The sequence below is a fragment of the Rhamphochromis longiceps genome, linkage group LG5, assembly GCF_057381845.1.
Source record: "Rhamphochromis longiceps isolate RC_006_pf linkage group LG5, R_longiceps_female_GT1.1, whole genome shotgun sequence".
NCBI classification, from domain to species: Eukaryota; Metazoa; Chordata; class Actinopteri; order Cichliformes; family Cichlidae; genus Rhamphochromis; species Rhamphochromis longiceps.
The window spans coordinates 2,997,893-3,024,976 of NC_140561.1; the positions used below are offsets into that span (position 1 = coordinate 2,997,893).

The following is a 27,084-nucleotide window of genomic DNA, read 5'->3' on the forward strand; positions in this document are numbered from 1 at the left end:
TTGTTGTTCCTAGAGTATTTAAAAGTAGAATGGGAGGCAGAGCCTTCAGTTTTCAGGCCCCTCTTCTGTGGAACCAGCTTCCAGTTTGGATTCAGGAGACAGACACTATCTCTATTTTTAAGATTAGGCTTCAAACTTTCCTTTTTGCTAAAGCATATAGTTAGGGCTGGACCAAGTGACCCTGAATCCTCCTCTCCCGCGTTACACTGCAATAGGTGTAGGCTACTGGGGGATTTCTATTATGAGTATTTCTTCTTCAGTCACCTGTTCCACTCACTATGTGTTTATACACCTCTGCATTTAATCAGTATTAGCATTAAGCTGTTAATCTGTCCAGGATGTACCCTGCCTCTCTCCGTGACCCTGATAAGGGGGAGAGAATGGATGGCTGGATCAATCTTTAAAATATGAAAGTGATCTGTGACATCAACATTTCTAAATTGTGAAATGGTAAATGGCCTGTATTTGTATAGCGCTTTACTAGTCCCTAAGGACCCCAAAGCGCTTTGCACATCCAGTCATCCGCCCATTCATGCACACATTCACACACTGGTGATGGCAAGCTAACAGACACAGAACAAATACTCACTCAGATCTTGTAATATATGATCAAAAACATTCATTTTCTGAGCCACATAAGTCTATTCACCTGCTAAGTTGCATCATTAAAATATTCTTTTCATTTCATGTCAAATTGTGCCACTCAACTCTGCCACTATTTATTCTGTAGTAATTCACAGCCTTGGCTCTTGTACTGTGTACTGTAGTTAGGACTGATAGAGATCAATAACCAATAACCAAGAGATCAATAACCAAGTTGTCAATTCACTGGTTTTAGGAAAGGAGTCTGTATTTGCTGATAAAAATGGATCTGCTATGTGGTTACAATTATGCCCTGGCTATGGCCTTGGGGATAAGTTGACCTTTTGTACATTTCTGCTCTTTTCATGCAAAATAACAACATGATCCAAATTTTCCATTTATCTCTTGCCTGGCTTGCATTCACACCAATCTGACTGGAAATCTGGATAGGTTCAAATGAATTGGCCCAATAGACTATGGCTGAATATATACATATACATATTTTCAAGTGCCATGTATAGAGATTGACAGACCACGTGACTTTCGCACATTGCATTGTGGGTACGAGTGGCAACAAAATCAAAACACTGCATCAAGCGCTAGCATTTCCAGCACAGGTAATCGTTATTTCTGCGGTTTTAATCCCTACTTGCATTTTATTTGCCCCAAAAACTGTTATGTACAAAACGAAGGAGAACACGGCAGCTCCGTACAAAGACAGACGTGACGAAAAGGCAAAAAAATGTACGAGGAAAAAAATCAAAGGAGTGAAAGGGTAAGACCCATACAAGCATACAGAGTGGAGTAAGGACGTTAGCGTGCTGCCCAACTTTCATCACGCAAATATTTATTATTATATGGTCCTAAGTGTGAGTGCATACACTCACTTACTTACTCACTCACTTACTTTGGTGATTTGGACTATTCCATTTCACAGCTGTTGTTAATTTTTCCCCCTTTATCGCCTGTACAGGTCAACGCAATCTAGTTGTCGTTTCAGGTTGTAGTGTTACACAACATTCTCAGATCTATTAGAAATAAAATTAGTGTTTTGTAATTCATTCAATTATAGTCTTTATTTGTAACTGGCATTATTGTTTCGTTCTATTATAGAATCTTACAAGAAAGAGGCAAAATTGTATTCCATCACGCTTTATTAGCTGCTTCAGTGAAAAACAAATCAACAATGCAACAAAAATAAGCCATTGCAAAACAACATACTGGAAAACAGTTATTCATCAATTGATTGCTTCAATACAACACTTGGGCACATATATGCAGGACTTTTCGTGGCTGTTTTGATATCGCTCTCTCTCTCTCAAATCTCGCTGTGGTAGCAGCTTTAAACTCGGTCTGACCCAGGTTGATAGAGGGGCCCAGTCTGGATCACATTCCAGCATTTTGTAGGCTGGTTTTCTTACAAAACACAAGAAATAATAGCCCGCAAAGCCACAGTGAACAAAGCAGCATAGCGCAATGAATTCAATTCAAATCAATATAAGACTTGATTGTAACCTACATCAATAATTATGTTATGATAAATTACGTAATAACTACAACAGAAGACTTACCTTTGTGGAAATGCTTGGAGCAGACTAACATGTGAGCTGGAGTGTTCTGGGACGTTATAGTTGACTCTTCATATTACTGTGAAGCACTTTGGTGTGCCTTCGGGTTTTTAAATGTGCTATATAAATAAAATTGTATTGTATTGTATTGTATAGTTGGTCTTCGAATGGCTGCAATCCAGGCCATCCGTCGGCTCTTTGTTACTTCAGAAACATGGCTTAAACAATTTCTCTTCCACGACGCTTCCCGTGAGTGTTATGCGACCGGATATTGCAGTTTATACTACAACAGCTTCTTGCCATTCTTTGTGTTTCTTTTTATGGCTGTGTAACTGTTTTCACGTGAAAGCCTGCGTGCGCTAGTACCGCTTGCCACTCGTACCCACAATCCTTTGCGGTTTTACCCCAAAATGATGTCACATTTTCAATCTCTTTATAGCTCCATGCATGTGTGTGTGTAAACCTGTTTCTTGGTTGACTAGTGACCTCAGCAGCATCACTCAGGGCTCTGATCCACTCTTCCTGTTCTGCATAGCTGTCTGTGCTGAAATAGTATGTCCTGGTCCCGACATGCTCCACCTGAATGCAAAATCAAATAAACGCTTTAAATTGCCTTTTTCACTTTTCTCCTCTTCCTTCCACACCTGCAGAGTGAAACAAAGAGATGCAACACATTCAACTCAGTCTCAAACTGTCATGGTCTCCGTGCCTGCCCGGCCGGCCCCACAAAGCTACATGTGCTGTTTTGGTTCTCTCTCTCTCTCTCCCTCTCTGCCTGGGCGGAGCTCACTGTGGGCTCCCGCCCTTGACCCACACACCTGACAACAATCACCTGTCATCACCGGGAGCACTATTTGAGGCTGGAACACAATTCCTCTTGTCACTGGATGATTGTACTACTGATGTTAGTGTTTCTCGCAGCTCCTGTGAACTTGTGCTTAGTAATTTGAGATTCGTGATTCGTTTCTTCTCTTTCCTTCTCTCCTGCTTTCAGACCTTCCTCCCCAGACCTGTGACCTCCCTGCCGTGTGAACGTGTGTGAGTGTGGGAAGAAGACGTGAGCGAGTGTGAGAGAGCTACCCTGTGATTCCCTGGAGTTTTGGATTCCCTTCACTGGATATACTGTGCACTGGTGCTGTAAATAAACTGTTTTTTGGAGACATCTAACACCTGAGTTCCTACAACCAGATTGTGACACAAACTACTATCCTGCAGGCAGTAATTTTGACACTTATTATTTTTCTATAAATGTAATAATATATTTAATAATAAAAGCGCATTAGTATTGGTAGCTGGCTTTATAAAAATTATAAAATAAAATAAAGGTTTTTTTTTTCTTTTTTATTCTGAAACGCTCGTGGGTGAGTGGTGCCATCATATTCCCAGAGTGTGGTTTTGTTTAATAATAAAATTAGAATGCAAACTAGTCCAAAGTGCTAATAGCTCAGTATTATCCTGGGTATAGTTTCTGATTAGCTTTGCTAAGTAGCATGCCAGAATCCTTACATGTTCTCTTGAGGTGAAAGTGAAACTTTATGAACTAAACCAGGATGGAGAATAGAGATGACATACAGATAATAAATGGTAAATGGCCTGTATTTATATAGCGCTTTATTAGTCCCTAAGGACCCCAAAGCGCTTTGCATATCCAGTCATCCACCCATTCATACACACATTCACACACAATAACTGAAAAAATGGCATGCAGTTCAGTGCAACAGAGATAATAGTGCATTCCTTGCAGGCAGGGAAGTTCTAAATCAGAGTAAGACATAAAATATTAATGCTGTATTGTTCACTATCTTACAATGCTGTGTTTGCACCCATTCCCCAACTCTCTGCGAATGGTACTCATGGCCATTGATCAGTTGTTGTTGATCAATGGTCATGCCAATTTGCATAATAATGATCAAGAACTGACCTACCAGACCATGAATCATTCAGTGGGCTGGTTTCAGTCATTATGCAAATGTACTGTTTATAATTTTGGAAACCTGCAGTCACTTGGATGAGTGACAAAATGTTTCTCCCACTGAAAACGCTACGTCCAGATGAACAGAAACAACTTTTGGGATATTAATGTTGTTACCAACTGCGTTTCCAAATAAAACAAAAAGACAAAGCCCTCATGTGTGTAGATGAAAGTGGGAGGAAAAAAACACAGAGGGGAGGAAAAGATTAGCTGTGACAAAAGCCACCAGTCACTGCTCTTTATAAAATGCTGCACTATACTCTAGCTTCAACACACTGTGCACTATGGATCACAATGCTTTAAATATCTACCAAATATTAATAATTGCTTTATCTAGTACTGTAGTTATTTCAAATAATGACATAATCAATCCATTTTGGCTACACAGGTAATTCTTCATATTTCAAGAAACTCATATCTGTCAGTCCGATTTAAATTCTGGGATGTAGATTTAGTTTGGACACATTTTTCATAACTCCTTTTCATTTGCGGTTCTAATTTTAAAGCATACTGCCTCTGAAAACACAATGTGTGACTGGTAAATCGACAGCTTTGCTTTAATGCTCAGCTCTCTCTTCACCACAACAGATGCAAATGGTGCCCCATTCGGTCTGCTAATCTCACCGTTCACTCTCCCCTCACTCAGGAACAAGACTCGAGATATGTGGACTGCTCCACTTGGGGCAGTGTGTGTGTGTGTGTGTGTGTGTGTGTGTGTGTGTGTGTGTGTGTGTGTGTGTGTGTGTGTGTGTAGAGAAGATGTCCTCTAATGTGGATAGAGGACATGATGTCACTCATAAACAAGAGTCATTTCCTTCCACGGTGGAACATCATGAGACTCCACCTCCAGCACTCACAGAGGGTGATGCAACTGTGTGAAATGGCTGAATATTAAGACGCAGCAGTAACCTAGCAACAGAGGTTGGGGCAGAGCATGTGTGTGCATGTACGTGTATGTATAACCCTTCTTTGTTGTCCTTTCTTTCTTTCTAGAGCAGAAAATGAAAGAAGGAGAACAAGTTACTGATCCCTCCATTCTTTGCTCCTTTCTTAAATCATGAACGTATTACTTACAATTATACAAATATACTTTTTAAATCTACTGTATACTATTTGCTATTATACTTAATACCAAAACTAACACAAAATGAAAATGCATTTAGGCAAAGGCATTAGATTGGGAAGCAGAAAAAAATTAAATAAATTAAAAAAGAAAAGGCTAAAAAGATAATATAAGAAATGGAATGACAATAGAGCAAAAACATAGTAAGGTTTCCAGTTTCACGTTTCCTCACTGGAAACTTAAGACTGAAAAATAAACAAAAGATGAGAAACAATTAAAGACGGAAGAAAGGAAGAACAAATAGAGAAGAAACAAAGGAAAAACAAAGCCAATAAAGAAAATACTAAGGTGGCAATAATATGCTTCAGTGAACTAGAGATGAAGCAGACAATAGCACACTACATAAAACCTCTTCAAAAGTAGAAAAAAAAAGAACCTGAATTAAACAAAAAATGTAATTAAACTTCAGCACTTTTTAATAAGAGGCAAAATCAGGTCAAATACTTATGGATGCAATTGTTTTTGTATTTTATATAACAAAATGTTAATGCATCTATAAAATATTTCTGTGCCCTTCACCTTTGACCTAAGTACATTACTTGCATAAATGAAGCTCAATAAACAGAAAAAAAAATTCCTAACCACTGAACACTCTGAAAAACACTAAAACCACAGTGCAGCTCTAAGCCTGGTACGTCCTTGGGTTGGGTTTGAGCTCCTATAAAAGCAGTAAAATAACTTTCTTTTTTGTGGTTACAGCTAAATTTTCATTGTAGTCAGTGTTATTCAAATGAATGCTATCCACATTAAATAAATATTTTACTGATCCAACAAGGGACATTTTTCTGTTACAGTAGCATGATAAACAGTAAAAATAGTATAGTCTACAATACACAACAACACAGCTGAAATGAAACGCAGGCTCCTGGAATATGATAAATGGTAAATGGACTAGTTTCTATATAGTGCTTTTCTACTCTTCTGAACACTCAAAGCACTTTACACAACTTGTGCTTTCACCCATTCACACCAGCACATTTTCTAAGTGCTTTCTAACTGACATTCACACACACATTCATACTCCGACGGATGCATCGGGGAGCAATTTGGGGTTAGTATCTTGCCCAAGGATGTTTGGCATGCAGACTAGGAGAAGCCAGGAATTGAACCACCAACCTTCTGATCAGTAGATGACCTGCTCTACAGCCACCCCTTGTACTATGAAAGAGCGCAGGAATTTATATATTGACAAGAGTGAGACAAAGTAAGCTAATGCTCACAAGAAATATACAAATCTCTTCTGACTACAATTACTAATACTAGTATAGTAGCACTTCACCACAAATCAGAAGGGCAGGAGAATATTGGACAGGGTAGCAATAGAGCTAATATTCGGAAACAGAAAGTGTACTCATGTTACATGAAAAGGAATTGAATATTAGATACAGTTATTTTGTCAAATCCTAAAGATAGGGGTACCAAAAGTACAGAAATTATTTACTTAAGATGAAGCATAGATACTTGCGTGAAAAAAGACTCCAGTAAAAGTAAAACTACAGCTAAATAAACCTAATGCTGTATTAGTCCTAGGGATGGGTATTGATAAGATTTTAATGATTCCGATTCCATTTTCGATTCTGTTTAACGATTCAATTCTTTATCGATTCTCTTATGGATTCTTATTTTTAAAAAAGGAGAACACTAAAGTCGATTAGCTTAGAACTTTGTTTTATATCTTCTCTTTGAACAAGATAGAAATTTAAGAGTAACATGGCCTTACAAACCCAACAGTGAGATCTTAAGAGATCCAGCCTACGGCTCTTCAATGGGGTGTCACAGGGTCCCCAGGAAAAAAAATGTAAATGTAAAATAATAAAATAAATATTCTCCTGTAGCAATAACAAAGTGTAACATAAATTATTCTGTAGCAATTACACAAGAATATACAGTAATGTCCCTGCCTACAATTAAACACATTCACTTACCAAAGTGAAATCGGGAGCATCTGCTGTAGCAAATGGGTGCAAGCCTTTGACCACAAACTTAGTCACTGCTCGGTGACATTCGTCTATCCTGGCCTGAAAGGAGACGCTACCAGGTAGACTGCAGCGAGAACTGCCAGCATCTGAGCCAGCCGGACTCTGTCTGTCTCATCATGGTCACCTAAATGCACAGTAATGGCAGGTTTTGTAAGAAGGCAGATCACGCTAACATAATATGCACTGTTAGTTGATTATTTACCTGCCGCATTAACACGAGAGGACGTGCAAACGTTACCGCTGCTGCTCGGTTGAGATTCACGAGTCCGGAGCGGAATTAAAAACACGACATTCATTTAAGGTCATCGCGTGTTTTGTGAGCAAATGCTTTTGATATTCGTAGTGTTTCCTCCCTTAAATGAAATATCTACTTTGCAAGTATTGCAAGTTGCCCTGTTGTCATCCGTTCTCGTAAAGTATAACCAAACTTTTGAGCGTTTGAGCCGCTTAGGCGCCGTGTTTCCTGCCGGGTAAATGAAGCGCCACAACGTGGTGACGTCATTCGGGGCGACTGGAATCGATAAGGGAATCCTTTGCAAAAATGGCAAACGATTCCAAGGAATTGAAACAGTGGGAACCGGTTGTCAACAAGAATCGGGTTTCGATACCCATCCCTAATTAGTCCATGGGAATACAAACTTTTCTTTTTACTTTGCCCCCACACCTGAACAGGAAACTTAATATGTTAGGGTAATAAAGTGGTTTTAGTGGGAGGGAAAATCTTCAGTTTGGTTGTAGTGACACAGTATGGTGAAATGATCACAAATAAAAATAATTTCTTTTGTGAGTTCAAATGGATTTTCTTTTGTTCACAGCCTATGATCAATGGATCAACTGTGATCATGAAACTACATAAAGGTTTACTGCTCTTAGTGGAACTGAATTCAATAAGATAAAAGCAGCTTAGCTCAATTCCATTCCCTACACTTACAATATACTGTTTATACTGTGTTTTTACTAGGCAGAATAAACAGTATTGAATTCTGTGAATAAATCTAAGCATGTTCAATTTGAATACATCTGAGCGACACTTGATATAACCTCACACTGACTATGAACACAACAGCCACTGTGGACCAGTCCAACACAGTCCTTTACTGTCATGGTACTGGGTCTATGATCCAGTGTTTCTGTTCCTTAGGCTTTTACTGGTATTGTTTAGGTTTCTACTTTAATCATTTGGATTTCTAGTTGTTTAATTATTCTGCTCAGATTATATTGATAGATTCTAATCCCTACGTTTCTGTTACTGTGCTTCCCCTGTATCCTACGTTTCATATCTAGTCTCGCTTGTCTTCATGTTCGTTTATCTCCAGTATCTGTTTTCTGTGTTTTCTTTCGTTTTCCCCAGTCAGCTATGTTCTTAAGTCTGTTGAAGATGGAGAACCAGCTTCAGCAGAATAATGTCAGTAAAGTCTGGAGAGGTCTTAGAACCATCTCGGGCCACAAAGATCAAAACTCTCTGCCTGTGGGGGATGTGAGGCGGACAAATGAACTGACTCTTTTCTTTAACAGGTTTGATTCATCCAGGATGCAGTCTCCAACATCGGCTGCAGACTCACCCACCCCCACTGCTGCTGTTCCACCTCTGAAACCTCAGCCACTTCACACCTTCTCCACTCACCACGGTCACTACTCCCCATCCCCATCCCCAACCACAGCACCCAGTACACATCCTGCACAAGGTTCCTGCCTGTCTCTCTCAACTACCCAGGTTAGGAGGGAACTGAGGAGGATTAAAGCCAAGAAGGCAGCGGGTCCAGATGGCATCAGCTCAAGGGTCCTCAGGTCCTGCGCAGACAACTGTGTGGGGTGATGGAGCACCTCTTCAACCGGAGGCTGAGGCTGGGGAGAGTCCCACGGCTCTGGAAAACCTCCTGTGTTGTACCAGTGCCAAAGACCTCACGCCCCAAGGACCTCAACAGCTACAGGCCGGTGGCTCTGACATTCCACCTCTTGAAGACCCTGAAGCAGCTGGTCCTGTTACAGCTTCTGGCCCTGGTGAGCTCATCACTGGACCCACTTCAGTTCGCTTTCCAGCCTGGCACTGGAGTGGATGATGCTTTCATTCATCACCTACATTGTTCCCTCTCTCACTTAGAGCCCGCTGGGAGCACTGTGAGAATCATGTTCTTTGATTTCTCCAGTGCTTTTAACAGCATTCTGCCCATGGTCCCGAAGGACAAGCTGGAGAACTCAGGAGTGGACCATCACCTTACAACATGGATACTGGACTACCTCACTGACCGACCACAGTATCCCTTTAGCGTTCTGCTCAACGATATGGTAGAGCACATTTTCAGGCCCTATATCTAACTGAGGCTTTCACTGAAATTGACCTTCCTTATTGAGTCTTTTCTACCAATAGTTTTACATCTGTAATGCCAAAAAAAAAAAAAAATCCACCAGAAGGCACTGTGAATGGAAACTGTTAAACTGTTGGCTCTTCTTATACCTCTCCCAACCAGGAAGTCAGAAACAAAAACCCATCCAACATATTTTGAGTGTTTTTGATGAAACTAAGGTAGGATGATATAATCTTTTGATATATGATAGTGTTAGATGACTTACTAAACAGATGTATGTCACTTGACACCATTAAAAAAGTGAAAATAAATGTTTAATAATTTTTTTAAAAGGTGGTCAACCAAACGGTTGATTTGTCACTTTATGGTGCTACTGCTGATATAACCTAAATGTTATTTAAATTGATTTTTTGACATAAATTCAGACCACTAGACCCATTGTGTTTATCCGTTGCTATTGATAAATCACATTAAGTGTTTGCACAGCAAGAATATGGTGAATTTCCTCAGTAAGTCATTTTTGTAACTTTCTGAGTTAATATTAACAATTATTGTAAAAATCAAGAATAACATGTGGAAATCAGAAATATCAAAACTGATTTCCTTTTAACCAAATTACAGTAGCTGGTAAATTAATATTACTAAGTTGTCAAAAATTTTATTTCATGTTTAACAAGTGCTATATGGACTATAAACAATTATATGGCTAAAAATCGCATGGTTCTGTGGCATGATACTAATGATACCATCCACCTTCAACCACAGTGTGTTTGAGGTCATGGTTTCATATGAAGCCACAAGGGCTGGCACTCTCCACCACTATATTGCAAACAAACCAGATGAGTGGGGCTTTAAATTGTTCTGCCAAGCAAGTTTATCTGGCATCATCCACGACATGCTGCTGTATCAAGGGGGGTCTACATTCTTCAATGTTCCCCTCAGTGAAAAACAAACAGAAGCTATCTCTAAGGGGCCAAAGTTGTAAAAAAAACAAAAAACACTATGCAAACCCATTAAAGAACCTCAGCTCAGAACCTACAGGCTCTAATGAAGGTCTGATTGCAATATAATGGTTTGACACCAAATGTGTCAACCTCCTAAACAATGCCTGTGGGTTCATGGTTTTTTCATCGGTCAAACGGTAGAGCAAAGAGACCAATGCAAAGATCACCATCCCATGCCCATCACTCATCCCTGTATATAATTAACATATGGGGGGAATTAAGCTTTCTGATATGCTATTACACCTGTATAAGACAAGTTATAGTTATAGTAAGTTATAGTAAGTAAGTAAGTAAAGTTTATTTTATTAAGTGCTTTTCATGGACAGGCCGTCACAAAGCGCTGTACAAAAAGATTAAAATGAACAGAAAGTTAAGTCACAGAATAAGATATAATTAACAAGTTAAGGAGATGGCAAATTCCACGGTTCGGATACATCCTTAACTTGAATACCTGGTCTACAAGTTAACAAGCCAGCATCTAGAGTTAGACAACCATGATCCAGCTCTTCAAGACCACAGAATAAATGCTACACCCTAAAACCCCAACGACCAAAACCACAAGCAGATGTGCTCGATTTGCACTGTTTTTATTTTATTTTTATAAAAAAAAAAAAGATTTTGCATAGTAGCATTCATTTAGAAGTGGCCTGAATGTGAGTATTTTGTGCTATTGCACATTTTTCACGTTTGCAGATTACAAAAATATGTATTTTGTTGTTTGATATAATACTTTCCTTTGATGAAATGAATATAGCAATATTCACTGGCATGCTACTAGAAATAAACTGTATCAAATGCCCTGGATAGTTTTTGTCAGTAATTTAATTATAATTTGGCCCTTTATTAGATTTTTTCAACTGTATTATCTACTGTACTTGTATTTGCATTATTTCATTTCATACTTTTACCATTAAGTGAAATCTCAACCATTTGGTAGAGATCAATAATTTGAAAACTAATTTAAATTTTTTTATTTTGAAAAAAAAAATTGATTGTGGTTATTATTCACCCAAGTCATTAAGAAATGCAAACAAAAAAAATTTCCATTGCGTTTTTTTCTTGGTGTGGACCTCAAGGGGGTATGTGAGAACTCAGGGCTGTGTGTCGGACAGGGTCGTCTGCAGTACGGGGGCCCCACAGGGAATGGTTCTGGCTCCGTTCCTCTTCACCATCTACACTGCAGACTTCTCCCACAACTCCACCCAGTGCTTCCTGCAGAAGTTCTCTGATGACTCTGCAATAGTTGGCCTCATCACTGATAGGGGATGACAAGGAGTACAGAGAACTGACACAAGACTTTGTGGACTGGTGCCAGCTGAACTACCTCCAGATCAACGCCAGTAAAACCAAGGAGTTGATGGTAGACTTCCGCAGGCACAAGCATTCTCCACTGCAACCACTGAACATCCAAGGTATGGACATTGAGACTGTGGACAGCTACAGGTACCTTGGTGTTCATCTGAACAATAAACTGGACTGACTCATAATTCAGACGCCCTCTACAGGACAGGGCAGAGCAGGCTGTACCTGCTGTGGAGACTCAGGTCTTTTGGCGTGAAGGGCCCACTCCTGAAGACCTTCTATGACTCTGTGGTGGCCTCAGCCATCTTTTACGGTGTGGTCTGCTGAGGCGGCAGCATCTCTGCTGGGGACATGAAGAGACTGAACAGGCTGATCCACAGGGCCAGCTCTGTTCTGCCCTCTGGACCCAGTGGAGGTGTTGAGTGACAGGAGAATGGTGGCTAAGCTGTCATCCCTGTTGGACAACATCTCCCACCCCATGCAGCAGACTGTGACAGCACTGAGCAGCTCCTTCAGTGGCAGGCTGCGGCAGACAGACCCACACGCACATCCAAAACACAATGATAACTTTCACCCTGTCTCCCTAATGTGCAACAGTACCAAGTGCAATTTTCCCAATAGAGCAAAGTATTTTATTCTTTTTGTATAGCATGTTATTCTATCTTATCTTATTCTACTCGGTTTTTTTCTTTTTTTCTTAATTTTTACTGCTCTTAACATTTCTGCTGTGACCAAAAAAATTTCCCACGTGTGGGACTAATAAAGGTTTATCTGATCTTATTCTTCCCTGGTCCTAGTATCAAGTCCTGTGTCTCAGTGTGTGACTCATGTTTCCTATTTTACTTTGATAGTCCCTTGCCCTATTTTTAGTTTACTCATTTTTGCTTCCTCTCTGTCTTGTTATGACAGATTAGCTCCAGCTGTGTTTCCCTCCTGTTTCTCATTCCCTTGTTATCCTCTGTATATTTAGTCTTGTTTTCATTTGCCTGTTGACACATCATCCCATGTTCCTGTGTATGTTTCCTGTCCTCCAGGTTATTTCTGAGTTTGTTCCTAGTCTAAGTTCTATTTTTCAGATTTAGTTTTTATTTCACTTCTATGTTTCATTTGGATTTTTTCACAGCAATATAGCTGCTTCTTTGAGTTTATCCTGTTTCGTTTAAGTCCTGCATTTGGGTCCCGCACCACCAGGACATTTACTGTACATTCATCACAGTTGCCCCCTGACAGGGTCTCCCAAAGCAAACTGGTCCTGGAAGAGTGGCTAGACAAAGAGTAATTCAGTCAACCCCTTTGTGAGAGAAAAAAGCAAGTGTATTCTGGAGTAGGGTTACTGGGCCCCACCTTTGAACTAGAAAATCAGACTCATTCCCAGTGCGGGTTGGACTCTGCCTGGGCTTCCCTTTGTGACCAATTTTGCTCTGTGTTTTTATGGATAGAATTTCTACTCATAGCCAGGTGGCAAAAGGCTACCATTTTAGTGGCCATAGAATTGCATCTCTTATTTTTTCAGATTATTCTGCATGGTTCTGTTGGTCTTATCAGGCAGTGGCCTTTAGCTCACACTGGAGTGGTTCTTAGCTGAGTGTGAAACAGCAGATATAAGAATGAGAACATCCAAGTCGGAAGCTATGGTCCTCAGCCAGAAAAGGGTGGAGTCTCTACTTCAGGTCAGGGAGAAGTGACTGCCCCAGTGGAGGAGTTTAAGTATATCAGAGTCTTGCTCATGAGGCATGAGATTGTCAGATGGACTGGGGCCAAAGTGGTTCAGTGATTTGGGCATCTGACAAGGTGAGGTGTTTGAGGCATGTGCCATTGGGAGGAGGCCTTGGGGCAGACCCACTACACTGGACAAATCAGCTGGCCCAGGAACACCTCATGTTTCCCCAGATAAGGTGGAGGAGGTGGCAAGAGAGAGATCTGGGTATCCTTGCTGTGACAACTGCCCCTGTGACTCAGATAAATGTAAGAAAATGGGTGGATGGATAGATGCATGCAGATGCGCAGAGTACACTGAGAGAGAGAGAGAGAGAGAGAGAGAGAGAGAGCTGTGCAGGAAGTGTGATTTTTATTGTGGTGGAGGGAATTCATGACAATTTTTATCAAACGTGAAGCATAATTTGGATCTTCTTTTGCTGCTGATTCAGTGAACTTTGGGGATGAAACCTGCATCTTTAGAATCTGTTAGATGTTGGCTTTCAGCTCAGATGGCATGCCTGCGTATGTGCCATCAGGTGAACAATGCTCTGTGTTTACATCTTTGTGCTGAATCCGTGTAACTGCTCTCATTTACTGTTTTAGCTGTTTAGTGGTCATTAAAATAGTTTTGTGAGCTTTAACCTGAGATTCTGGCATTTCTGGCAAAGTCCATTTACATTTAAAAAAATCGATTTGAGATTTAATGAATCGATATTGCTTTATTTAAGATAAAATTAATTTGACTTGGGAAAATCGTTTTTTAAAACCCAATCCTATTTCTGCATCCTTATTTTAACTTTAAGAATAGTAAAAAGAAAGTGTCAGTCATATGCAGTCCCACAGCATAAGACTTTCAGATAAATCTAGCACAATAGCTGATATTGTGAATAAATCTGACAAGCCAGCCTTATTTGCCATAAAGGAGAAATTGACATGATATAGAACCTTGAGTTCTTCTCAGGTGGCTGTAACTCAGATAGTAGCGCAGATCCTTTCCTAATTGAAAGGCTGGTGGTTTTGATCCATGGCTGCTCCAGTCTGCATGTCAAATATCCATGGACAAAATACTAATACCAAGTTACCCTCTGATGTATGAATATTAGAAAGAAAGCACTTCAGTAGAAAGAAGTGCTTGGCTGAATGAGGCAAGTTGTATAAAGTGCTTTGACATTTGATTAAATATTTCTATTAAAATATAATAATTTTGGTTTGGCTTGAACACTAAGGTGAAACATAACTTTTAGTTGCACATTTGTCAACTTTACTGAAACCCTTAAATGTACCCTAGGTTAACCCACACCACTGTACAGGAAGGTGGTAAATCTGCTGATAAAACCGGTTTCAATAGCTTGCTAGTTGAGCTGATATTTGAACCATGCTGATAAAAAACTGAAATGCCTTGATTATCTGTCTCATACATAAACACATACCCAGCCAGATGCAGCTATATCATTAAAACTACACAATGAACTTAGGCTGCTGCCCCCGCGACCCGGCCTCGGATAAAGCGGATGAAGATGGATGGATGGATAGATGAACTGAAGGACCTGAAATTTTGGTGTGCATGTTCATGGTTTCAAAATGACCGCTTTTCTGAACTTAACAGAAAGATTTTATTACATATTCACCAATCTATTTTTGTTATTAGCAAGGAAAAAAATCTTGCTACACTGAAAATGGTCAGCAATGACCTCCCGCATGCTTCTGTAAATGTGAAAACAAGAGTTGCAATTATCTGTGTTCGTTTTAACGTTTTAACACTTTGCAACAGGATTAACAAGACATAAAAAACACAGTTTGACTTAGCTGGTCGAGTACACCACTCACTGATGGACCTGCTATTATGTAACTGTATGGTCTCTGTACACCCAAAACCAAATACCTTAGTTATGAGGAAAAGAGACAAGAGTACTAAGTACTGTAACAACACTGAATAAAAAAAGGGTTTTTCAGTTCATGTTCTTTAGGGGGGAAAAAAGCAGTCTGTCTCCACTCAGTAAACAACCTACTTGGGCTTTTGTTTGTGTGTGTGTACACACTGGGTACATAAACTGGACTTTGAGCCAGAGTTTGCACTAGTGAAGAGAGAGTGACAGAAAAGCCTAGATCTACTGAAAAGTGAAAAAGAAAACAGTGATTGCAGTAAAAGCTGAAAATAAAAGGCAAATATAATGTACTAAAGACTAAAATGGGGTGTGGTGGCTCAAGTGGTAGAGCACATCAGCTACTGATTAGAAGGTCAGTGGTTCGATCCTTGGCTTCCCCAGTCTACATGTCAAATATCCTTGGGCAAGATACTAACCCCAAGTTGCCCTCCGATGCATTCATTGGAGTGTGAATAAATGTGAATGTAGATTAGTTTGCACTTGTGTTTAGAAGTGAATGAGGCATGTTGTATAGAGCGTTTTGAGTACTCCGGGAGAGTAGAAAAGCGCTATATAAGAATCAGTCCATTTACCATTTAAAATAACTGAATATATTTTAATAATAATCCATTGTTCTAATCCCAGGTCTTTTCTTTAAATGAAAATAAAACATAAATCTTTCACTATGATGTAAACGTTGCCTCAGCCCAAGGCTATTAAACTTTTATTAGCCAGTACCAAATCAACATCCTTCACTACACCAAGGCAAAAAAACAACAACAAAGTTCCAACATTAGCAAATCCTAATTTTTTCAATGAGACGTTTTGTTGCACAAGGGAGCTCAGGGGTTAAAACAGCTGTTCTGTGAGGAACTGTTATCACTCAGGAGAACAGGTAACAACCATCCCACTATATGGGATATTATAACAGCTGCCTATTTCATTATAAAAATCATCTTGTGCTAAAGAGAACCTTTCTAAAGACCTTCATTAATCAGTTGTATAAGTTAAGGCAAAGTACACTAATACGAAGAACCAAGTCATATTTGCTTTCCACTAAGCTACAGACTAAAGACTACAGAAGTGGCTTTAGCTCAGGAGGTAGAGCAGGTCATCTGCTAATCAGAAGATTGGCGATTACCAGAATACTAACCTACTAACTAAGTTGCTCTTGGATGGATCTGTTGGAGTGTGAAAGCTAGCTATAAGCACTTACATAGAAAATACATACTGATGTATGAATGGGAGAGTGAAGCGAATGCTTTGACTGCTAAGATGGAAAAGCATTATATAAGAACCAATGCATTTATTGCAACAATTGCACATTCCAAAGTCATTTAATAGATCTATGCTGTTCAATACACAATGTATTTCTTCCATAACAAGCAATTATATATGAACCTTTTGTAATGTTCAGTTACTGACCTTAAAGGCAAATTTGCAGGTGATGTTTTCTGAAAGCTCTACTCCTCCAATCTGGAAACTGAGCAGGGGCAGACTCCCTAACACTGTATCCTCTTTGTCATCTGTGAATAAAAAAATTAAAAATGTAAAAAAAATATCCAGAATATTACACTTGAGTAGTGCTACAAATATGTGAGAGAAATAGCAATTACAGCTTGGGTTAGTAAAAATTGGCAGGATTAAGAAACAATAAAAGGAAGCAGGAATGTCTAGCCCAAACATGACTGGAATAAGAACTGCTCTTCTAGGACACCCAGCAATCCCCTCAGCTTCCACATTGAAAGTTTCCCACAATATAGGTCCATAATGGTCTGAACAAGCCTGTGATATGCAGTGACAAAGGCACAGACATTCTTCCTCACACATACCCAAAGGTATCCAGTGGAGATAAACAGGCGTACTGTAGAAGGGGCGTACCAGCACTGACTAAAGAATAAAACACATGAAAATTGAAGTAGTTTGAAAAATAATCAGTGTTTTCCTACCTTTTAAATCGCAAATGTAGCTGCGCACCGACAATTTTGCTTTGGCTGAGTGTGTGCCTTTACGTGTAGGCGTGCACTACAGAGAAAAATAGAGACAACAGAAAAGGGCAGGGAAGCAGAGAGACGGAGGGAGCGACAGGGCGAGAGCCCTAAAGGGAGGGGGAAGGGCTTGTGCAATCACAGAATACACAGATCCCTGCTCTGTGTGCCTATTTGTGTGAGATAATCATCAGCCCATGTGACTAAGTGTTGCAAGAATCTAAGCCCAGCCAGCTGAACCTGCTGCTTGCCTGCACCAATGAGACTCAAGCAACGCATGTGCTTGCATGTTTGAGCGCTTCTTCAATTCTGCTCATTGCTCCCATGCATATGTGAAAAATGTATTGATTTATTATATTTATAGACTGGAGCCATAAGACAAGATAAACCTAATCCCACATGTGGGAAATCTTTTGGTCATGGCAGAAAGTACAAGTTAAGAGCAGTAAAAATTAAGAAAAAAAGGGGAAAAAACAGTAGAATAGAATAACTATACAAACTAGAATAAAATACTATATACAATATAAAAAGTACTATGCAAATAGAATAAAATACTTCGTTCTATTTGGAATATTACTATTGAAAAAGTACATGGCAGTAGTGGTCGATAAGACTGAAAAAGCAGAACTATTTGAACAGAAAACACAATGTATGCAAAAACGGTGCAGTGCACAAAATAAATGAATGAAAACATTTTACAACGTTAAACTAAATAGTCCCAGAATGTCTCTGGGACATTTTACTGTATGGTATAGTATTTTTAAAATCACACAGACAATAATTAACATTAATGTTAGTAAAGGAAGAAGCCAGAACTTTTATGTGAGGTTGAGAGGTACCATGGAAATAAAGGTAGGACCACATCAATACACAGTCTTGTTTCTGGAACTAGTCTCCTGGGAAGAGGCTGGACTCATTTCCACTCCACCATTGGTAAGGTCATTATACTTCAATGTCTGTACATTGGGATTTTTGGTAGGCAAGAGGACTGTTTCCTTGACTTGGTTTGCAGCCTAGGTCAAACCTATGTTGATGTTTTTGTAAATGTATCATCAGATTCGCAGCCATATGGTCTTCTTATTTCATACGAGTAGTGAGTCACTTAGTTGGGTGATGAGAGGAGCAGAACGGCATAGGAGCATTTGGGATCAGCCAAATATACCAACATTTTTAAAGGACTTCTTTGTTTCCTCCACAGAACGCATTTCAGTCCCACAGAGATGTTCAGAGTGTAGGGATTTGGCCATCTGAGAATGGGGTCAGTGAAGTAAATAAACATATCTTTGTTGACAAAGCCGTCCTAGCCACCCTCACCCGAGAAACTGATACAGTTGCAGGGAATGGCTGGGCCTTAGCTATCCTGGGAGCAGGAACACAAGGACAAACAGCAGTGGCAGACTGTGTGGTTTTCTTTTGAGATGACCCAAATGTGGACTTTAACAAAGAGTGTGTAGTTTATTATGGCAGATGACAAAAACAGGTTTTCACAGTTGACGAACATCATCTAATCATACCTTTATAATTTTCCGGAGAGGTCTAGCTTAGTAACGTATGTAGCATTAACCTTTCTGTAATCAGTACAGAAACGTGGGATGTTATCTGGTTTGGGCACCAAAATACAGGGCGAACTCCATGCACTGCTACTGGGCACAGCTAACCCATGTTTAACTAGATATTCAACTTACTGTTACATTAAAACCAGTTGGTTGGTAGGATTCACTCTATAGGTGTGTTGTTTTATTGCCTTATCAACTTCCACAACGATGTCATCACCAATGTTTGCCGAGGATAGTCAGAAAAAAGCAGCAGATTAGCTTTCATCAAATCGATGATATCTTTGAGGGTGGAATCCAGTGATGGGAATAACGGCGTTACAAGTAACAGCGTTACTAACGTCGTTAATTTTTTTAGTAACGAGTAATCTAACTAATTGCTATTCCTATCGTTACAACGCTGTTACCGTTAGAAAGAAAGAAAGGAAGAAAGAAAGAAAGAAAGAAAATGCGGTGCGGTCGCGTTACTATTTTTCAACAAACAGACGGTTGAAGCTGTCTTTAGTCTACCGCACCTTATATCAGTTGAATGGAAGTAGCTGTCTATGTAAGTAATCTGGGCGCTACAGCTTTAAGCAGCTGTGCACGCTCCTGCGGGCAGCAATCACTGTCTGGTAGATGATCACTTTTTGGCACAACACCTGGAGCTCAGGGGGCAAACCAATCGCATGAGTGCTGCTGTTTGGCTGAGGAAGAATAAAGTAGTCTTGGTAAGCCAATCACATGACCACTTTAAGATGACAAAGCAACAAGGTGATATATACCAGTTTTTAAATTGTGTTGATAGTCCACGTAAAACCAGAGTCATGATAAACAATATATACGCGTTTTTTCTTCAATAGTTTTGTCACGTTTACTGTCTAAGGACAGCGCGGCGAGCACTCTCTGCTTATGAGCAAAAAATAAAAATACAAAAAAAAACAGCCCGTTCATGTTGGTGGAAAAAGGCACCATGTCGACCAATCAAAAAATGATATGGCAAAATGACTGCTGCTGCTGCTGGAAGTTCTATGCATTAAAGAATGCTACCACAGTTGATAAATCCCAGCCATTTTCTTCGCCGTGACTTCCTGTCAGGATTTGTGTTGTGTGGAGGCGAGGAAGTGACCCAAACGCAGGACTCGTGGATAATGAAGAACGGAAGATTGTTTATTACAAAGAGTGGATGAACAGGGCAGGAACGAAAGGACTGACTGGCTGAAAGACTGGATGGCTGGCTGAACTGAACGCAGGCAGAAACGACAACATAACATCAATGACACAACAGTGAACAAGTGGAAACAGAGGACTTAAATACACAGACTGATAAGGATGATAATGAGAGACCGGTGAGTACACAGCTGAACATAATCTGACTAACGACACAAGAGACGAGCTGACACAGGAAAAGCAGGAAGTGAGAACATTGATGTGGCAACATAAACTAAACCTGACAAAACTGAAAGCACTGGGTCAAAGACCCAGGAACTCTGACACCTCCCCACAGTTTCTCAAGCACAGCACAGGTGTAGCACTGAATTTAGACTTTTGTTTAGGTCCTATGAAAAAACATATAATTCAATTCAATTCAATTAAACTTTATTGATCCCGAAGGTTGACCCCGAAGGAAATTGGATTAAGGCTGCCGACCTTTTGCCAACTCCATCTTACCCTTCCGACCATACATACATTACACAACATCACATGGGGAAGACAGGTCAGAGAGGTATATCAATGGAAAATGCACTACATGAGGAAAGACAAGGAGAAAAAAGAACTCCAACAGGGAGCTCAGTTTGAGAACAGAAAAAAACCTCAGTAAATAGCACATGAATCATCACATCTCACAACATAGAAGACATAAGCTTCAAAGGTGTTTGGAGGGGGTGGGGGGTGGGTGGGTGTAGGTCTGTGTCAGTGTACATGTGTAGGTGTGCGTGTGTGTGTTCCATGTTCAGCCGAGAGAAAGTGTCCCTTCACCCGGTTAGGCAAAAGTCAACAATCTTCGGTCGACGCGGGTGACCTTGTCAGTGTACATGTGTAGGTGTGCGTGTGTGTGTTCCATGTTCAGCCGAGAGAAAGTGTCCCTTCACCCGGTTAGGCAAAAGTCAACAATCTTCGGTCGACGCGGGTGACCTTGAATGAGGAGGGAGAGAGTCACAACAGTCTTATTATCTAAGGGAGAATTGTTATTCCCGTCAGCTTTTGCCTTGAGCATCCAGCTGGTGCCAGGGGGGCCACATGAGATGAAGATGGTAGTGGTTTTGGTTAGTGCAAACAAACTGCATCCAATTTTACAGTAGGTCTAATGTCCGTCACTAGTCACCAGGTCTCTCAATTCCCGTTGTTCTTCTCCAAGATCTTATCCATATTGCATTCAAAAAAACACAGTCTGAGTACACACAGTCCTGCCCGTCATCTATCATGTTGGCCAGCCTTGTGGGTTTTTTAACAGCTGTAGCTGCTTTTGTTCCTCGATAAGCCGGGTCTGAGCCAGCTCCAATAGGCCAGAACTCTGTTATCATGGTTCCGAATTGGTAGATGTTATTCAATGTCTTCCATCGATAGTGTTGCCAGACACACGATACAACCGGCCATCGAGTATCCGGCAGGGAGAGGGAGCAGGAGAAAGTGCGACCGCCTCCGTCAAGAGCCAAGAGATGACAAAATTCCCGCCACATGTTGGAATTAGTTGTTGTGAACTGCGTTACCCAAATACTTGTCCACCCATCTTCTGTAATCTCAATGTCCATTTCTCTTTCCCATTTCTGTTTTATGTAAATTGTTGAGTCCTTTTAAGCTTAATCATACATTTGTACACTTTACTTATCAGTGCTTTGTTACTCTCGGAGTCATAAGCGTCAATGAAGATGATAACAATCGAGAAGTCTCCAAGGACACAGCTGTTTATTCTTTTGCCAATATAGTCACAAAATTGCAAGTATTGGAAGAAGTCTTGTTTATCGAGGTCATAAGTCTTACATAAGGCATCTAAAGCCATAATTTTAGATTTTGCGATAACTGTACACACAGAAGTCTAAGGAGCTTGCAAAGAAAAGCGTCTGGACTTCTTTAAGTTGCTTGAAGACGTTTCACCTCTCATCCGAGAAGCTTCTTCAGTTCTAAGGTCAAGTGGTCAGGAGTCCCAGATTTAACCCTAGTGGGAGTATCCCCCCACAGAGGGACAAAAGGACCCCCTGATGATCCTCTAATCGCCTGAGCCAGGGTGTGAAACTGGGTGTGGGTCCCAATCAGCCATAGTTTCGGATGAGCTCGTTGTGAAACCTGGCCCCACCTTATCATGCGAATTCCTGAGGTCAGATGGCCCAGGATGTGAGTGGGCGTTAAGGCGTCTGGGGAGGGAACTCAACAACAACACACAGGGCGCCCTCTGACCCCGGATGGACACACCGTCGCAGCGAGAGGGCGTCACCCGTCACTATGGCAACATAAACAAACAGAACTGTACAAACAGAACCCCAAACAGCCCTGACCCGCTACATAGCCCCCACCTAAGGGGTCAGTCGTACCCGAGGACCCCATTACCCCACACAAAGTCCTGCAAATGTCCAGGTGCCTTCTTTTGGCGCACCGGCTGGTCACGGCCGCCGGGGGAAAAGTCACTCGGGTCAGAACATGGGGTGCCACCATCATCCCCTGCCCCGGCGTCTGCCGGAGCGAGCGGTCGGTACGGTGAGAGCCTGTCCCGATGCAACACCACGATGCGTCCCGGGCCCGGCATGCGGATACGGTACACCACGTCTGTTAGCTGCTCCACGACCTCCGCCGGCCCTTGCCAGTGACTGCAGAGTTTGGGGGACACTCCTCTCTGGCGAACCGGGCAGTACACCCAAACCTTGTCGCCAGGCATGAAAACCCCCCCTTGGCACTTGGTGTCATAGGCTCTTTTCTGTCGTACTCTGGCGCTGGCCTGGGCCTGGCGGGTGTAGTCACGAACCACCTGCAGCGTTCCCTCAGCCTCCTGTAGTAGTCCATCTCTGGCCCACCATCAATCTCCGGCTCGGGGGGGGGACCCGAACACCAGGTCCACAGGCATCCGGAGCTCCCGTCCAAACATCAGAGCGGCAGGTGTGCACTGGCTGGACTCCTGCACCGCAGTCCGATACGACCAAAGGACCAGGGGCACATGTCGGTCCCAATCCCGCTGGTGGCAGCTGGTGAGAATGGCGAGCTGGGTGGCCAGCGTGTGGTTGAAGCGCTCAACCAACTCTTCGCTTTGTGGGTGGAGCGGTGTGGTTCTCGTCTTCTCCACCCCCAGTCGCCGGCAGATCTCCCCGAAGACCTTCGATTCGAAGTTACGCCCCTGGTCACTGTGGAGCTCAGCCGGGACCCCAAAACGGGTGAACATCTCCTCCACCAGCTTCTCGGCCGTCGTCGTTGCGCTCTGGTCCGGCACCGCGTAGGCCTCTGGCCACTTCGTGAAATAGTCCATAGCCACCAACACATACCGGTTCCCTGACTCTGTGACGGGAAAGGCCCTTGGACGTCCACTCCCACTCTTTCCATTGGGGCCCCCACCAGGTACTGCTGAAGGGGGGCAGTGGAGCATTGAGTTGGGCCCTTCTGTGCCGTGCAGGTGTCACAGCAGTGCACATGAAGTTCCACATCCCGTCGACAGCCAGGCCAGTAGAACCGTCCCCTGAGGCGGTGGAGAGTTTTGGCGTTCCCATAGTGTCCTGCCTCCACCGAGCCGTGGACCAGCTCAAGCACCTGCGACCGCAGCGACCGAGGCACCAACAGCTGCAGGAGATCTCTGCCCTGACCGGGGGCTCGCCATCTCCGGTACAGGAGGCCGTCGTGGGTCTCCAGATTGTTGTGCTGGGAGTAGTAGGCCTTCACCTCGGGCTCCTTTCCCAACACCCCCGTCCAGGCGGGGCGTTGCGCCGCCTCTAGCCAGGCCCCCACCTGAACCAATGTTGCTGCTGCTCCCGCTTCAGCTGCTGCTTTGTCAATGGGAGCCACCCCCCTCCACCGGCTGTGGCCTGAGCAGTAGCCACCCCCAGCACCTCCCGGGCCCGCTCCTCCTGTCGCAGGCAGTAGCGGCACTCGACTCGAAATCTGCTGAGCGGCAGCTGCTCGACGCCTGTCTCGTCTGGTCCCCGCTCCCTACTTTTGGCCACGCTGGAGAGGAAAAATCTCTGCGCCAAGAGTGATAGCCAGCTTCGCGGTGTCGACACAGGCCCCCCAGCGGCTCAGCAGATCCAGGCCAATGATGCACTGGTCTTGAATGTCGGCGAGCCAGAAGTCGTGCACCAGCTCTAGATCCTTCACTCGGATCCGCAACGGTTTCTTCCCCCGCATAACAGTTTTCTCCCCCTTCACTGTCATCAGCTGGGTGTCTGTGGGCAACCAACCCTTCACCAGTGGCCCGGATGTTTCAGGGAGCATGCCAGGTCGTATCAGGGAAATGGTAGACCCCGTGTCCACCAGGGCCTGGCATGGCTGGCCCTCAACACAGCAGCTCAGGTAGAGTCCCTTGAGGTGCCCGACTCGGCCCACCACTGTGCATCGTCCTTGGAGGGGGGCAGGAAGCTGGAGCGGTGGTCCCCTCGCTACACCGCTCCCTCCTCATTTCCCTGAGGCTGCGTAGTTCTGGTCTTTGGAGCTGGTGCTGGGCAGTCATGCGCCACGTGGCCAGGCTCATCGCACCGGTAGCTGCGGTCGGTCAGTCGACGAGGACGCCTCCGGGGCACTGAGGGTTGCAGCTGGGACATCTCAGTGACCTCCCCCTCCCCGTCGCAGTCTGCGGCTCTGATTTGGGGGTAGTTTGGGGGGGGGGGGCACCTGCTGGTTAGGTTGCGAGGTGAGCACCGGCCTCTGAATGTCTCTCTCCATTACGGCGAGGGTGAGCTATCCCACTTCTGACACCAATGTGGCGAGCTCAGACAAGGAGGAGACGGAGGTATCGTTTGGTCTTGCTTCCCGTGAGGTAGCCAGGGAGCACAGCCGTTTATTAACATTTGCAGAAGAAGTCAAAGGAGCTTGCAAAGAAAAGCGTCTGGACTTCTTTAAGTTACTTGAAGACGTTTCACCTCTCATCCGAGAAGCTTCTTCAGTTCTAAGGTCAAATTGTGGTGGACCACTAGAGGGCTTCACTCACACCCAGTGTATAGAAAGTGTGTTCCTGTGTTTTGTGGCGCGATATGCGCAGTTGATGTTGGAGACGAATAAAGGAGTGAGAACTGAGAGCTCTGTGTCGTTGATGCTTACCTCCACATTGGTGACCCCTGACTTGAGCATGCAACGGGCCGTAGATAACGCAGACTCCGCTATGGATGCATCAGCGGCCGCTGGACCTCCGCCTCCTGTTGCAGCTACGTTCGCTGTGGCGCTGAAACTGCCGGACTTTTGGCCCCCCGTCATGGTTTGTACACGTGGAGGCTCAGTTCGCCCTTCGCGGCATCTCGGCTGACGACACGAAGTATCACCATGTGGTGGCCTCGCTCGACCCGCTGGCCACCCGTCGCGCGATGGCGCTCCTCCGGGACCCACCCGCCCAAGGGAAATACGCCGCCTTCAAAGAGCTGCTTCTTCGGTGCTATGCCCTCTCCGACGCCGAACGAGCCGAAAAGCTCCTCAACCTGTCAGGCTTGGGTGGCGGTACCGCGCTCGAGCTCATGGAGAACATGCTATCGTTGCTCGGGCCGGATCACGGTGGTTTCCTCTTCGTGCACCTCTTCCTCCGCCAACTACCGGCCGCCGTGAGAGCTGTCCTCGCAAACTCTCCGCTTCTGCCTGCGAAGGATTATCGCTCCCTGGCTGAAGAAGCGGATCGCATTCTCCTGGCTAGCCGCACTTTCGACGTTCACGCCCTGGCTACGGACACGCCAGCGGCACCTTCCACGCCTCCACCTGCCTCCCCCGGAGCATCCGCCCCCTTGCTGACAGCAGGGATTGCTACACGCCGGCACCGCGGAAAGAGCATCTGTTTCTACCATCAGTGTTTTGGCGACAGAGCGCGTCGCTGCCTGCCGCCTTGCGCTTTCACGGCCCAGGGAAACGGACCCGCCAGCGCGCCGTAGCAGCCGCGACCGCTGGCAATACAGAAAGACTGCTCTTCATAGAGGACTCGCGCTCCGGGAGACGTTTTCTCGTGGACTCCGGCTCCCAGAAGAGCCTCCTTCCCCCTACCGCTGCCGACGGACTAGCAGCGAACTGTGGGACGCAGCTCATTGCAGCTAATGGCTCTCCCATCAAAACGTTTGGGGAAAGGTTGGTGACTGTTTGTTTTCATGGCCGGGATTTCCAGTGGAACTTTGTTGTTTCCGCTAGCTCTGTACCTATTTTGGGTGCTGATTTCCTGTGTGCTCATGGACTACTTGTCGATGTTGCTAACAGACGTTTAATCGATGCTCTCTCATTTTCTTCGCTACCCTGTTTTACTCGGGCCGCCGAGCCCCTGATTCGGGCTAATGTAGTGACCTCCGGGGATGCTTTTCAGCGTTTGCTTTTAGAGTTTCCATCGCTGTCTGTCCCTAATTTCTCTAGCACGGTAACGAAGCATGGGGTTGAGCATTATATTCCCACGGTCGGGCCCCTGGTGTTCGCGCGCGCACGCCGCCTCGACCCCGCGAAACTGTCCGTCGCTCGGGAAGAGTTTGCAGCCATGGAGCGCCTTGTACAGCGTTTGAACAGTGCATGGGCCTCTCCGCTTCACATGGTGCCCAAATCGGACGGTCGGTGGCGGCCATGCGGAGATTTCCGCCGTTTAAATAATGCCACGGAGAATGACTCTTACCCCATCCCCCACATTCAGGATTTTTCTGCCAATCTCGCCGGAACGTCGATTTTTTCTAAAATTGACTTGGTGCGGGGGTATCACCAGGTTCCCGTGCGCGCCGAAGACTTTCCTAAAACCGCTGTCATTACCCCCTTTGGCTTGTTCGAGTTTTTGCGCATGCCGTTTGGCCTGAAAGGTGCCGCCCAAACCTTTCAGCGGCTGATGGACTCCGTTTTGCATGGGCTGCCGTTCGTTTTTGTTTATCTGGACGATATATTGGTGGCCAGCTGCTCAGCGAGCCAGCACGAGTCCCATCTGCGCCAGGTTTTCCAGCGTTTGGCAGCGCACGTCCTGATCATCAACCCTTCCAAGTGCCAGTTTGGGTTGCCTGTTCTGGATTTCCTCGGGCACCGCATTTCCGCTG

The 27,084-nt window shown here is 43.7% G+C and overlaps 1 protein-coding gene across 1 annotated transcript in view; it reads right to left on the reverse strand.

Moving 5' to 3' along the window:
* plekha6 (pleckstrin homology domain containing A6) overlaps positions 1 to 22,790 on the reverse strand; it is a 69,073-nt gene extending 46,283 nt beyond the window's left edge. Inside the window, exons 1-5 of the mRNA XM_085407781.1 lie at positions 22,612 to 22,790; positions 18,702 to 18,747; positions 17,349 to 17,424; positions 16,825 to 16,925; positions 2,614 to 2,729 (exon numbers count right to left, since the gene is read on the reverse strand). Coding sequence (XP_085263907.1) covers positions 2,614 to 2,729; positions 16,825 to 16,925; positions 17,349 to 17,424; positions 18,702 to 18,747; positions 22,612 to 22,790 — 518 coding nt within the window. The remainder of the gene's footprint in view (positions 1 to 2,613; positions 2,730 to 16,824; positions 16,926 to 17,348; positions 17,425 to 18,701; positions 18,748 to 22,611) is intronic.
* Between the last annotated feature and the right edge of the window lie 4,294 nt (positions 22,791 to 27,084).